This window comes from Elaeis guineensis, chromosome 12 (assembly GCF_000442705.2).
Source record: "Elaeis guineensis isolate ETL-2024a chromosome 12, EG11, whole genome shotgun sequence".
Taxonomy (NCBI): Eukaryota; Viridiplantae; Streptophyta; class Magnoliopsida; order Arecales; family Arecaceae; genus Elaeis; species Elaeis guineensis.
In genome coordinates this window covers 23,986,479-24,002,134 of record NC_026004.2, presented here as the reverse complement: position 1 = coordinate 24,002,134, position 15,656 = coordinate 23,986,479, and the positions used below count along the sequence as shown (strand labels likewise).

Sequence of the window (15,656 nt, the reverse complement as noted above, 5' to 3'; positions counted from 1 at the left end):
ATGGTAACCATGAGGTATTAGTCATATTGTTATACCTCCTTGGGTGCTAACATGGCTGCCGTACGGTGTACTTAAGCTGGAGATACACCAAAAATTCCATATAAACGCCACGTGTCACGCGGCTAACGTGCGCGGAAAGCTTGTTTCTCGAACGGTCAAATAAGCAGAGGAGTCTCACCGCAGACGCAATCCACAGCAAGACAGGCAGAAAAAGAAGAGAGAGATAGAGAGTGAGATGGTGGGAATTTAAAAAAATGGAGAGAGAGATGGTGGGAGTTTAAAAAATGGATTTTGGAGTGCGCTCTCTCTCTCTCTCTCTCTCTCGCTCGCTCTCGTTCGCTGCTGCTCTGCCACAATTCGCTGCTTTCGTGTGGCGCTCTTCTTTCCCTGCTCTCTGTAGCAGTCTAAAGCTGCCATTAACTCAGAAAGATTATATATAAGAAGGAGAGAGAGAGAAGTATAGAGAAGGATTCGATGAACCAAAGAATAAAGAGGAGAGAAGGGGGATTTCCATTTCCTCTTTGGAGCGGAAAGCGAAAAGGGGGTGGAGAGGGCATCATGGCGTCTTCCGTTGAAAGGTCGGTGTCTTTAAGGGAGGAGAGGGGCAAAAGGACGGATGAAAGGGGTAGAGAAAGAGCGTTCCGAGCTCGATCACTCATGTAATGCTATTCTTCGCGTGCTTCGGAGGGCCAAAATTCTCGCCTTTCCTCGCCCGGGTCCGCGTCCAGGCCCACTTCAGATTTCTGCAGCTTTTGCTCCACGGTCAAGGCTCATTCGCTAGAAATTGGATCGGTCGTGGCGTGTTTTGAACAGTTTTTCCCTCTTTGACAGGGTCAGCAGGGTGGTCTCTGCTTCGGTCCCTCCCTATTCTGTTGAACGGGGAGGAAGGGAGAGGAAAGGAGGGATTTTTCTTCCTCATATAGATGGTTTTGACGTGGTTTGGGCGGTGAATTATTGAGAAAACAAGAGAAATTCGCTACCTTTGGGACTCTGCGTGGTTTGATCCTATCGAAATGCATAATTCCGATGCTAAAAGGGCGAGCTTTTTGAGGAAGCATGGGGTTTTGTGAGTATAAGATGCGATCTTGATGCTGTTGGTTGGTTAGTTTTTGTTATGGTTACCGTTTTGGGGTATTTGTCTTCAGAAGCTTGGCTTCTGGGCATTGGAATTTGTCCCTTCTGGTAACTAAATTGGAAGGTTCTTTTGTGGCTATCCAATATGCTGTGAAAGTGAGCTGGATTCCAAGTTCAAAGTGAGTTTTGTGGCTGGAAAATGAAGACCCAAGTATCTAAAGATCATGACTTTTTGCTTTTGTAAGAGCTTGATGTTATGTTCAGCAAACTCTTGTGCTGTTCATATAAGTTCCTCGATAGCTTGCTAGGCGAAGATGACTTCCGTCCAAGAGCAGGTCAAAACCTCCGGTCTGAATAATGCAGCATCTCTGCTTGATGAAATGAAGCTCCTGGGAGAAGTCCAGAGCAAGCAAGGTTAGTGTTTGTGTTCAGTAAGCTCTTCTTTTCCAATGGTATTCAATTTTTTTTATATGTCGAGACCTTCTTATTCTTCTTCTTCTTCTTCTTCAGTATTTCGCTTGTTAGTGTTATTGTTTTCTGAAGCATTTCCTGCTTCATTTTTAGCTGCAAGGAAGGTGATAAATTCCGAGCTTTGGCATGCCTGTGCCGGACCACTTGTATCCTTGCCTCAACCTGGCAGTCTTGTATACTATTTCCCTCAGGGACACAGCGAACAGGTTCTTATTGCCCCCAAATCTTTACGTTTTTGGAGGTTCTCACATAGTGAATTATGTTGCATTATCGTTTAACAGAATTTTGATAACGTATCTAGTACTTTTCATTAGGTTCAGTTAAGCAAGTTGACCATTTCTGTAGTGTAACGAGTTAGTCTTTGGTAGCCAAACATGGCGAGCACAAAAACTGCCAAATTGTCTTTCAATACTCCTTAAGATTCAGATGTTATGTTAGCTGGTTTACATTATAATGCGGATAGCCTAAGAGCTGTTGTGACTCACACTCCTAAATCTCTGCTTGAATATAGGTTTAGCTGTACTTAAATGTGTATGGCTGTTTATTCAGCAGTTAGGTGCGAAATAAAATAATGTGGGACAGTTTGTATGTAATCTTATAGTTCAACTTGAGCCATTTAGGTTACCAGTGTTCTCAGAGAGCTCCCATTACATGATTAAACCTTAGCACACTTGGTTTCTAGTGTCCACTGTGAGAATGATGACAATCATGTAGACGAGTGCAAGAGTCATCTATTAAGCATATCTAACTTGTTTAGTTCTTGGACTTGAATAGATTATGCTTCTTGACCAGCATCTAGCATCTCTTTCTTAAATTCAATCACAAGAGTTTATGGATGTTTGTACATTGTGATTGTATATCGAGATATATAATAACTGCATTAGAAAACCTTAATGTTTCCTAAGATATTTGAGTTTCTCATTTGGTCAAACTATGCGAATTTGATGTGGTCAGAGCTGTTATCAGGAATTTGAGCATCTGGAGCCATGATAAATGATTAAGCATTGCAACAAGGCTGTTCTTTTCTTTTTTTGAGGCTTTAAAGCCTCAAAGCCTTTCTTTGTTTGTTTATTATAACCATATTTTTTTTTTCCAACAGGTAACAGCTTCAACTAGAAAAGCAGCAAACTCACACATTCCGAATTACCCAAATCTCCCATCTCAGTTGATGTGCCAAGTTCACAATGTTACATTACATGTAAGTGTAACCAGTACATAGAAATTCATTTTAGTTTTGAATAAAGGGTGGGTCTGTCACCATCAAAAAATTTCGATATGATTTAATATTTGGCTTTAGTTTGTGTTCTTTAATAGGATTAAGCTAATAATCGCCATTTTCTGTCTATCTTGCCAGGCTGACAAGGACAGTGATGAAATTTATGCACAAATTACCCTTCAGCCAGTGAACACTGTAAGCAAAGTTGGTTGACTGAAATTTATATTTATTGTGATTTCATAAATGTTTTGCAACATGCTTCTGCGGCAGTATTTGTCAGTGCAGTCTAAAAAATGGTTCTTTCTTCATGCCCCCCTCCCCGCCCCTCCTCTTCTCTTTGAGAAGATTGAATTGCAGAATATTATGCAAATTTCTCTTGACTCTATAATTTTTTTGTTGCTACTAGTAAATTCACCTATAGTATACATATGAACATTTAGCACAGCTATGTCATATATCAATTGCTAGCATTTGACATTGGAATGCACACTGCTTGTATTTGGTGTACAAATTTTTTACTATTAAGCTATAGTACCATAATTATTATTTTGATAATGGCATACTTAGTGTTCATGGATGTGTTTCACTACTCACTAGCCTTTTCTAGAATTTACTGGAAAACAGTTGCTCTGCTGAACTGCCAAGACACAGCCTAAGCATTAGTGCTACAGATCAGTATAAATGATTTGGGTTCTTGCTTTCATTGTTTAATAATTATGTTATGAAGTTTCTAAAAGACATGCCATTGGAATAACAATTACACCTTTAGAGTTCCTTTACAATATGGAAGGGCATCAGTTATGTTCTTAGGAGTCTCGAAATTGTTTTGCTTGTTGTCTTTACACTTTTCTTTTCCCTTCATTCAGGAAAGTGATGTCTTTCCTATTCCAGACCTCGGACATACAAAAAGTAAACACCCAACCGAGTTCTTTTGCAAGAATTTAACTGCAAGTGATACAAGTACACATGGTGGCTTCTCGGTGCCTCGAAGAGCTGCAGAAAAGCTGTTTCCTCAATTGGTGAGGTGTTGCAGTGAGTTAAAATTTAAGAATAGTGTACTGATTGATGTATTTGTGTTAATGGATAGTTCTTTTCAGGATTACTCAATGCAACCTCCAAATCAGGAGCTCATCGTTCGAGACTTGCATGATAATGTGTGGACATTTCGACACATTTATCGTGGTATGAACATTGGTCACACCTTGGCTTCTTAACAAACTTCTGTACTTTAAGTGACTTTCTGGACATTTTGACACGTTTTTTATGGTTATGGATATTTGTCACACATTTTTGTAGTCTGACCTTTATTTTACAATAATTTATGCTTCTTTTCTTTTAGAGATTTCACACTTTTTGACATACTGAACAGTTTTATTTTATGTTGATCATGTCCAACTTGCGGACTACTTACTTTATATGTTAAATGACTGTATGCTAATGTTCCTTATCTTTGCAGGTCAGCCGAAACGACACCTTTTGACAACTGGATGGAGTTTGTTCGTGGGTGCAAAGCGGCTAAAGGCTGGTGATTCTGTGTTATTTATCAGGTAAATTATTGCGAGAACATATCCCTGATATATATTACATAATGAGCAGGTGGATCTGTGCATACAATCTAAAACCATTATTAAATGACTCTCCTCTCGATCTGCAAGCATTAAGAGATATCTGGTGCTGAGCAATTGTAGATTGGAATAGCCCAGGCATACGAGAACTCTCCTATCATATTTTGGTGTAGACAGTCTCAAATAACTCTTTTTTTGTCCACATGGAAAACATTTTCATACCTTGTTTTTGGTGCCAAATTTTATGGGTTCTTGCATCAATTATTTCCTGTGATTTAGAAAACAATCTTAGTTTAGCTTGCTTGGAGTAGGATTAAATGGAAAGATGGGACATAATTGTTTCTATAAAACTCTTCATGCTATGGAATAAATTTAGTCAAATAACTCTAGAAGTTAGTGGAATGCAGCAAGTCAATGGGATCTTCCTTCAAGGCGAGCTCTGTTGCTGATTTATAAGTCATAGTTTATAATCAGTAAATACAAATCAATTGATAAAAACTCGTGTGTCTATGAAGTTAAACTGCTTATTAGGCAAAAGGTATGGAACTAACATAATTTAATTTAATCAATCATCTGATTCAAATATCATTTCTCATCCTTATCATCCAAAAGAGTTTCATGCATCATAATGCAAACATGATCTAGAGCGTTAAATGAACGCATGAAGGAACAAACTTAAAACTATGTAATTAGCTAAGCATACAACAATCTGATGATATGTGAGACATTATGTAGGGAAGACAATGATATCCTGGAAGAAACAACATTTAGGGCTCTAATATTTATACCCAACATTTCCATGCAGTTTTGCAGGTCATAAAATTGATCATACAATTTCCCTGGCCGCAAACATATTTAGTGATCACACCACAACCTAGAGGAACCCTGCAGTGTTGTCCACTTCCCCTTGTCCAAACCCTTGTGGGTTTCCAAGAGATCAAGTGTGGTATCTTTGGGCCATTGATTGGGACCTTATTTTTATGTAGCTTTACAGTGAATTCTCATTCATTGTAATATTTTACATTGTTTTCCGAAGCTTTCCCCCAGAACTCATTAAATTTTTAGACATTTGCTGATTATAGCAATTACCACTCTGTTGCAGTAGAGGACGGGCTTTAGCACAACTGGTAAGGTTTCTCCGTTGCGTCCTGGGTGTCATGGGTTCAAATAATAGGAACAGCCTCTTTGCATGCTGGGATAAGGCTGCATACATCTGACCCTTTGCAGACTCACGAGAGTCTTGTGCATTGGGGATGCACTTTTTACAGCAAATTACATATACCAAGGCACACTGTTCAATAGCAGCAGCCAATCTTTAGTGCAGGCCCATTGCATTGTAAACCAACCTATTTCATTAGTTTGAACACTTGTAGTTCCTTAATATATGCCTTATTGGTCAGGTTACAAAGTTGTGCACGTTAATCAAGTTGAATATCTGCAGTCTTTGTTAAAGTGATGAATTCATAATTTGTGTTCCAAACTGCTGAAAGTTGTTGTAAATATGTGAACTTTGACTATCTTTTGAGCAGAAAGGCTGGATATATATTCTAGAGCCATTAATATCTAATGTAAAGTTGCATTTGGGATGTGTGACACTGTCCAATAATGCTTATCATTTATATAGGGATGAGAAATCACAACTACTCTTGGGTGTAAGACGTGCCAATCGTCAGCAAACAGCATTGCCATCATCTGTGCTGTCAGCTGATAGTATGCATATTGGTGTGCTTGCTGCTGCAGCTCATGCTGCTGCAAGTCGCAGTCCATTTACTGTTTACTATAATCCAAGGTATATCAAAGGGTAAATTTCTTAAATCTTTTCATGTAGTCTTTTTGTTTTTTTCATAATTGGAGCATCATTTTCTCTAAATATGCTCAGGGCATGTCCTTCAGAGTTTATAATTCCTATAGGCAAGTACCACAAAGCTGCGTACACCCAAGTATCAATTGGGATGAGATTTGGAATGATGTTCGAAACAGAGGAGTCAAGCAAGCGCAGGTGCAGATTTATTATAGTCATTTTTAACTTTACACGTAGCTTCAGATTTATTTCTCTTGTTGCACTACACTGTAGTGTGATCACAAAATCTTGGTAATATGGCTATAAGAGGTTCTCTAATATTGGTTTCTAGATTTATATTGGCCTTCTACTGTGTTTAATTCTGATCGATTAGCTTTTGATTTGATGTGAAACCAAGAGTATTTTGATTCTTCCCTATAGGCTTGCTTAAAATCTAGTTCACAATGTTGTTCAAACAGGATCTTTGTTTAATTTTGCTACTCCTACTTTTGCACCAAGAATCAAGAAGTCCTTTTTGGCTCTTTTCACTGTTTTGGTCCTTGACGCTTGCTTCTTTTCTGTATTTACTCCATGTGTGTGGGGCCACTTATGTTAGTATATTTCTTTTTACTAGTGGAACTCGTTAGCTCAGTGATAACCATATTTTCTCTCTCTCTTTTTTTTTGTTCCCTGGTTTGTCTAGTTTTAGGTTTTCAACTGGGTATGCATACCTTTTGTATAGAACGTATCTTCTGTTTATCCTTATATGACTCATGATCTTTTTCGGTTTGGCTTATTATTGTTTTTTATTTCATGCTGGAACACTTATCCTTTGTGTTCCTTTCACATTGTTTTGAATCTTAAATCACCTAATATTGCTTATGCATCTCCGTGGCCATACCTAGATGTTATACTTTTCAACATTAACTAACTCATTTTTCCATTTACTTATGAACTTTCAATTTAATACATTGATTCCATTTTAATCTTCTTTCTAGTCTATTTAATTATGTTTCATAGATTTCATTTGTAATTTGAATTGATGAACCCTTCAGGCTTTCATCCTTAAATTTGATATTGTTTTGTTCATCCTTGAGCGAATTTGGTGTAAACATTGTGCCATGTTTCAGCTAGACATTCAAATTCTCCATTTTGCTCAACATGTTTCTTCTTTTACATTAACTTAGCTTGTGGTACCCGAACCATGATATTTGATGGCTTTACCTTTTGGTTGGCTTTGCATTACTTACTGAATACATGCTTTGAGCCTTGCTATTTGGCTATTTATCCTATGCAGCAGGTACCAAACATTCATGTTACAATATTTATATTTGATGCAGCACATGGTGCAGCCATGACAGTCTAAGTATCAACAGTCTTCCCCAAATAGAATGATTTCATTTTTGCAGTTTTGCCAAGTAAAATTAATGCTAACCTTCAAATTTTATTTTTTTATAGTATCTTTTTACGTACTTGAGACTCTTGGGTGGCCAGTGACTCTTTTCCCATAAAGTAGCATCCTAGGTCTCAGGAAAGGTCCCTCATTCCTAAAGTTGACCTGTCCGGGAGTCTGAGACAAATTTTATGGCTGGTTGTCATTGGTTAAGGTTGGTTAACAAATATTCTAGAACCATGGTGAACCATACCTTAATCTATAAGACTGACCACATAAAAAAGTAAAAAGGTCAGTTATTTAATTTTAGGTGCTTTACTTTGTTTGTGTTAATTCATGATTGCAAATAACCTGTAATACTTTACAATAAGCTAAATATTCTAAAACTTAATGGAACTTAAATGATTGAATGTGCAAAGTCCATGTTTTGTGCAAGAGAAAATTTGCATGAATGATGTTTATAATTGATTGGAGAGGAACTTATAGCTGGAATCTTCTATCTAGGGTAACGTAACATCTCTGGAATCCCCTTAGAATCTTCAACCTGCACCATTTTGCTCCGTGCTTTCTTAAAGTGTTTCTAAAATATCTGCTTTCCTGCACCTGCATCTGCATCTGCTCCTGCACCTACTCATGATTTTGGCAATCGAGGACACTATCCTAGAGGGCATTTTGGTACTGTGCAAAGGGGCAGCTCCCAACATGAAAAAGAAAAACCTCTTTATAATTTGGCTTAGTTAATTTTGACCATTCAAGAGATTATAAGAAGTAGATAATTCTATTTCTTACTCATTTTTTCTTCAAAAGGATATTGGAAAAATCTTATCACAACCAATGCACATAAGGTTAAACCTAGTAGCTTCAATGTCTTCAGCCTTAAGTATTTCTTTTAGTTATCCTCGCACATTAAACTAAGATTTTCTTCAAAAATGCATACTCCTTAGCTTGACGACTACCAACTTATCTTTCCACAGGAACCTTCATAATAATAAGAACTGCTTATTGAGGAACTCTTTAAATTGAAGTTGCTCTGAATATCAGGAGTATTTGCTTTTCCTGTAGTCCTACTCTTCATAATTTTGGCTCTGTAATTTCTCATTCTTGTAGGATTTGTGACTAAGACTCCTCAGTACTGGACTTGTTCAAAATTTCATGTATAGCCAAGGAAGGGCTTGATGTCAGTGATCAATTTTGTCATTGACACTCTAAAGATACAAGCTTCTTATCCATTTTCTCAATCTTAATACAAGATCATCACATTATTCAAAGTCATGTCTTGTCACCCCTGGTTGCTTCTCGTGCCAATGGTGGGAAATAGTGTGGTATTTTGGCTTGCTATGATGGTCAAACTTGCTTTTATGGATTGTTAGATTCGCTTTATTACTTGTATGATAGGTAGAGAAGCAACTTAATTGTGGGGTAAAACAGAGTGGAAGATTGGAGGTAACAAAAAAAAAAGCTAGTAATAATAAGCTGATTTTTTTTTTTTAAATGAATTACATAGAAAAAGAGAATTTGAGAAATAACATCTCTATTTGTTGAGGTCCCTTCCATGCTAGTGAAGAATAGTCATTTTAGGTGTCTGGTAAGGCCAACTTTCAACTAATAACAAATCACTTTTGTAATTACAAGATTTGGAACCTGTGGGGCTCTATAAAGAAAAAGACTTTTAACAGATGGTGAAATTGCAGATATAAGGAAGTGATGTCCACTCGACCTGTAATTCAAAGACCTTTTAATACTATTTCAAAATTTTAAAGTCTTGGTGCTAGGCCTCATGTAATAGCTTACTGGTATGATATGGTTATGCTCCGTATCGACACATGGTATGATGGAGTCAACACTTGTACCATGTGTTGGTGCAGGGGTGTACCTAACCATGATGCCATACTTGGTTGCTACAGTATGCCTCATACTTAAAATGCTGCTATTACCAATTAAAATAGACTGAGATGCATAACAGAAGCAGCCTTGGAGACTTCCAAGGACAATTAACCTCTGATCATGCTTTTAATATCCAGTCCTGTTTTTGAGTGACCTCATTAAATTTGCCAACTAATCAAACAACAGTAGCATATCTCCGCCCCCCCCCAAACCAAAAAAAAGTCTTATAAAAAAATAAGATACTAACGGTCTCTTAGTCTGAACATTCCAAGAATTTAAATTGCAATTTACTCATAGATTCACACTGATAGCTAGACAAGGAGTTCTACGCTTTGGAAACCTTGAGCTCCACCTAGAGCTCAGCCAGTTCATTAGTTTCACTTACCTTTTTAATAATTCCATAACCTTAGTCACAACTTGGCTAAGCAATCTTGTAATCTTAACATAGTTTTTTTTTTTCCCATACTATCTTTCAGCTAAGTTACTTTTTCAACCTTAGCATATTATCTTTTCTGTAAATCGTTGGGCCCAAATTCAATAAAGAGGGTTATACTTTAAATCTGTTTTCCATCATATGCCTCCAGGTTGTTTTGCTTAAGACACATGAGGTGCAAGATCAGTAGTAAACATAAAAGATTCTAGGTTTTATTCTGAAGTGCCAGCCAGGTTTGGTTATTGTGAAGGCAATTTGCCTTTCTCCTCAAGTCTAACTTCCTTTAAAATCATGGTTGGTATATAGTTTGCTTTCTTAAAACCAAGTATATTAACTTGCTCGTTAATGTTTTGTAATGCATTAGAAATCCATGTGTGAGAAGATTGTGGTTGGCCTTGCTTAACTTTATTTTAAAATTTTGTATCAGTACATGTTTGGTGTACAGCATGGTTTGCTCTAGCATTATAAAAGTTTAGTCATTTGTTCTTGTTCATGCAGATATATGGGCACGATTGTAGGGATTAATGATTGTGATCCATTAAGATGGCCAAATTCAAAGTGGCGTAATCTACAGGTGACTTGCCCTAGCACATTTATTCATGAAACAATCTCTATAAAGAAGCACAAGATAATTGGATTGTCTGGAACACTAAATATACTCTGTCTCATGATCAGGTAGAATGGGATGAACATGGTTACGGGGAAAGACCAGATAGGGTTAGTCTTTGGGAAATTGAAACTCCTGAAAGTCTTTTTGTTTTTCCTACCCCAAAACGACAATGTCTTCCTGGATTTGTTGGTAAGCTTTGTAGGTTCATTTTTAAAGGAGGCATTTAAATTATTCTTAATTATTTTTTCAATATCAGGAGTTTTGATGTGCTATAAATTCGATCTTGTCCAACTCGAAATATTTACAGTACCTGGCACATGGTTCCCCATACATATTGTTTGTGTGTATGTGTATATAACTAGCTGCCAATGTTAATATGTATATACATATACATTTTCTCTATTTGGACTCAAGATCCTGTTCCTATTATTAATTTGCAGTGCCTGGCATGGAACTTGGATTGGCAAACATGTCAACATTGTTGAAGGATCCAGAAAATGTAAATGGTGACTTACGTCCCTTGGTCTCTGCTTTTGGAACAGAGCAGCTTATTAAGTTGTTACATAAACCTCAAAATCCTGGCCTTGGGAATCAGCTTGGATGCCATCAGTCAATATATGCTAGCATATTACAAAACATCAAAACTGATGACATTTCTAGGACCTTCTCTTCTGCTTTGCCATTTTGTATGGTAAGAAATCCCGTACATCAAGAGGAGTTGGTTAATAAACCACCAATGCAACAGAAGAGCCAGTTTGCTCCAGTACAACAGCAGACCCTCCCTTCAGAAAATAAATCATTACAAAGTCAAGAATCTCAGCATTGCAGATTGCACAATGGTGTCAATTTAGATTCTGTGTCATGGACACGTGTGAAGCCACAAGAACTGTGTAAAAAAGAACCTCACTTGGAGCAAAATTGTCTAGATCAATGTGCAAGTGATGAGGACAGAATCAGCATCTCAAGGAGTGAAAGTGCATTATTAAATGAGACTGTTCATCAAAAAAGAGATACAGCTTCTGTCGCATCAAGAAATCAAGTGGTTACACAATCTGATAACATAATAAAAGCACCTTTGCAGCAGCTACCAATGGAGCATCTGAATGCGCTTTCCAGAAATGAAAATGGTGAAAATTCCACATGCTCACTTAATCATGAGAACCTTGGAAGCCAAGTACATATAAACCAAGAGCTACAAATTAAGGGACATGGTGATCCCCCAACTATCCAGCAGCAGCTTGAACCAATTAGTATACAGCGACCAAGATTAGAGACAACACATTCACCAGATAAGAGTGACATGAACAACTTGCAGCTACATCAAGGATACCCATCTCCATTCTTGAATAATGAGGACTGGATGCTGCAGTCTTCATGCTATCAACCTTTTAATGACATTAAAACACCAGAATTTCTGGACACTGCTGGAAGGCCTGATTCCCTATTTTTATCTGCATCTGAGAATGTTATCAGTGCCTCAACTGACATATCATCTATAGTGAATCCACCAACCTTTGATCCTATAGAGACATTTCAGTTCTCTGGCACGTCAGATTCTGGGACTCCATGCCTCGCTACTTTCATTCCAGAATTCTTGAGCACCCCTGAGCTAAATGCCTTACATGATGAACAGCTTGCCCAAGGTATCCTGTCATCTGAGGTGCATAATTTGCAAGTTTTTGAAGAGGCTACTGTCTTGCAGAGCATATCTAACTCATGTGGAAGAAGAGACTTATCCGAGGAGAGTTACAACCAAAGTGAGACTTTTAGCAATGTCCAGTTTGAAGCTAGTACTGGAAACATGAATATCAGTCCTTACTATCCAAGTAAAGCTATTGATGGCTCCAACATCATGGGGAGTTCCAAGTTTCATGTTCTTTCACAGAGTCTGGTTGGCAGCCTTACTTCTAATCAGGATCTGCAGTCTCAGATTACCTCAACAAGCTTGGCAGATTCTCAATTATACTCCCTACAAGATATTCCTGACAGCTCTGGAGGTGCATCATCTGGGAGTATAGATGCGAATGAGTACAGCTTAAATAGAGGTTCAAGAAAACAAATTTCTCCACAACCTTTGCGAACATACACCAAGGTAAAGTTGTAATTATCATACTTAAAACTGATGTTAGTGAACTCTGCACTCCGCAATATGGAGAATATCTCTTGGATATTTGTCCTTGCTCTGATAATGTATGATGGCTAACTCTATCGAACAGGTTCAAAAGCTAGGATCTGTTGGAAGATCAATTGATGTGACACGCTTTAGAAATTACCATGAATTAAAATCAGCAATTGCATGCATGTTTGGACTTGATGGGCAACTTGATGATCCTAGAGGTTCAGAATGGAAGCTTGTTTATGTTGATTATGAAAATGATATTCTTCTTGTAGGGGATGATCCATGGGAGTAAGTCTCACTTCTTTTTCCTATGCATGTGAACATATTCAATGACATCTTCACAACAATAGTCTATAGTCCATAGTTATTATTAAAATATAAATGTCTTGCTCTTCTTCTGTTTGACATTATGCATATGAATATCTTATACTAAGCTGTAAATGAAGATACCTTTGAAATTTAAACATGCGATTAGTTCATAACATCTTTCCCAAATTAAACTTTTCTTGATTAGTTTATCATTTATCATTTTCATTTCCCAAATTAAACTTTTCCTGATGTCACCATCTAACCCTACATAGCTAGGGGGCAAAACTTTACCTGACTTGGTGATCTGAGCTAACTAGCCTGACCTTTTTCTGGATCTTGTGATTTTATGTAAATCCCTACCAAATCTAGGTTGACTATGGGTCAGATTCATGTCAGAGATTTGGCCCATTCATGAGTGCAAGTACTTAAGGTCTATGGGACATTAAAATGTAAAAAAAAGAAAATATGCAGTTGAGAAAATAAATTCTTGCACCCAAAGATCAAGTTATATATGGATTTTTTTTTTTCTCATGCAACAAATGTACATTGATTGTAAGATTATCTAATTGTGCAAGTTTGATATGCATGATTCTGATTTTCTTTGGTAATCAACAGAGAATGAGCTTTCAGGAGAATTAAACCAGGTAAATTGTTGGTTTTATAATGTGAAACCTTGCTGTAATAAAAATGAACAGATAAAGACAATCAAGGATTCTGGTTGTCTGCAAACTCCATATATATTATGAGATATTCAGATGTCAAATTCCATGAAATTATACTCTTATGACGTAATTTACCCTTATCCAAGAACCATCACCCACATTCAACTACAGCTGCACCTTATTTTTATTTGGTTCTGCTTTCTTTTCATCTACTTTTTTGTTGTTTTTGTCTCTGTAAAATTAGAATGAGAACTGTGATATCAGCAGTGCCTATCATCTACTTATTCGACATCAAAAGCCATGCCATTGCTTATTCTCTCTGAATTTCCTGACATCTAAATATTGTCTGGTCTGCTTGTAGGGAATTTGTCAACTGTGTTAGATGCATTAGGATTTTATCACCTTCTGAAGTACAACAGATGAGCCAAGAGGGCGTGCAGCTAATGAATAGCTGCCTCTGATCAGGTCAAGAAGACAGCAGATATTTGCCATGCTTAGCACTCCCAAACATCATGCAGCTGAGTAAGCTTTGCTAAGCTTCCATGATCTTCGATTGAAAAACTGAGGAAATGTAGCAAACTGGAAGAGTTGTGGAAATCAGGTTATATTCTTTCAGCTTCTCTGAGAAGGCTTGTTTACAAGCTTCAAGAAATGGGTGAGATAAAAGCAAGCATCAATGTTCCATTTGTTTGTGAAAATTATCTTGTGATCTTGTTTGCGGATGGTTGAAGTATAAGTTGGACCTCGATCATAGTTGTAATAGTAGCTGCAAATTTATTCTCTAATGTTATAGTGGGAATGCTTGAATAACATCTCCACAATCACAATCGTCTCTACTCACTTCTCCCAATGCCTAAAGCAGAAAGTCACAGACAAGGGTGTCATATACGACCACAACAAGGTCTGATAAAATGGCAATTAGTCTTATCCTCTTTTTGTTGGTCTCATGGTTTTCAATTTTTCTTTTGGGGGCTTATTCTGCTTATAAAGTTGTCTCATATAATGCAAGCAAATAAGTTACTTTATATCTTACTATAGATATTTATTAGTTACTGTGGATGCATGCTACGGTTGTAACGGCCATCATTTGAACTTTTCATTGCTCAAAATATGATGTTAGTTCTAGTACCTTGAGCTTCCTCAAAGTAAACTTTGATGATAGTGTAACTTGGTGGCGGTGGCAGATATAGAGTGGGGTTTGTGATCAGAGACCTAGATTTGAGGTTTGTTGCGGTGGGGTGGAGTCAGATTTTCGATATCTTGGTTCTGGGAGAGGGTCGCTTGGATGGATGTTATTCATGCGAGATCGGTCTTGAAGGCTGGTCATATTTGCATTGAGGGTGAGTCAAGTATAGTGATCGGATGGATTTAGAGATAGTCTAGAGCGATCGATGTATGTCTCTCTTGCAAGACATTTGGAGGCTGATGAGGGAGTGTACATTATTTTGTGGCTGACATGGAAAGACTAATAGAGTAGCTAATAGGGTAGCTTTTTATATAGTGGAGCATTCTAGAGCAGTTTTGTGGATCGGCTTGGTCATGCTTTTGATTGTTTTAGGTGGTATTTTAATTTTTGATTTTATTAAATGTCATGTCCCAAATTTGGGACATAATACGGCCATGCTACCGAGGGATGGAACCCACGATAACATGAAGTCAGCTCATCATAATCATCTAAAATTCGTCAAATAAAAAGATTCAATTCTATTATTCATCAAATAATCGAACCAATATGGGTTCAGAGCATCTAAATCCAAAAGCAAGTACTAATCCGAATCTCAACATTCATAAATAACTACAAATTCATGATTACAAAATAAATTAAACTTCTGTTGTCAAATTTTTCAGCTTGCTATGCCGATCTTCAAGCTTGGATTCCTTTTGCCGATCCTAACCTTATTTCTCTGTTCAAACAAAAAGAAAACAAAAAGAATATGAGCTACACTAGCCCAGTAAGTAGAACTTGCACTTTCTTATCGGATCAAGCATAAGTTTTTTTTTATGATAATGCAATATTTAAAAAATAACAGATAATACAAAATAAAATATTTCATAGAGCATATAACAAAACAAGTTATAAACTCATCATGCATGCATAAATCATGTATATTTCACAATCATGAATCGTAAATCATTTTCA

The 15,656-nt window shown here is 37.1% G+C and overlaps 1 protein-coding gene across 1 annotated transcript; it reads left to right on the top strand.

Annotated features, from left to right (window-relative positions):
* The first annotated feature begins 623 nt into the window (after positions 1-623).
* On the top strand, positions 624-14,330 carry LOC105054653 (auxin response factor 11). The gene is made up of 14 exons (XM_010936223.4): positions 624-1,488; positions 1,639-1,751; positions 2,645-2,743; positions 2,900-2,956; positions 3,628-3,780; positions 3,859-3,943; positions 4,218-4,308; positions 5,951-6,115; positions 6,206-6,325; positions 10,315-10,390; positions 10,492-10,615; positions 10,867-12,518; positions 12,643-12,833; positions 13,878-14,330. The coding sequence occupies exons 1-14, from the start codon at positions 1,389-1,391 to the stop codon at positions 13,975-13,977; spliced, it is 3,126 nt and encodes a 1,041-aa protein (XP_010934525.1). The 5' UTR covers positions 624-1,388; the 3' UTR covers positions 13,978-14,330.
* The last annotated feature ends 1,326 nt before the right edge of the window (positions 14,331-15,656 follow it).

Bases quoted from the DNA above. Each gene is read 5' to 3' on its own strand.
- LOC105054653 (XM_010936223.4), top strand. From the start codon at position 1,389: ATGACTTCCGTCCAAGAGCAGGTCAAAACCTCCGGTCTGAATAATGCA. The intron at 10,391-10,491 runs GTGACTTGCCCT...TCTCATGATCAG, and splicing joins CAAAGTGGCGTAATCTACAG to GTAGAATGGGATGAACATGG. The intron at 10,616-10,866 runs GTAAGCTTTGTA...ATTAATTTGCAG, and splicing joins ATGTCTTCCTGGATTTGTTG to TGCCTGGCATGGAACTTGGA.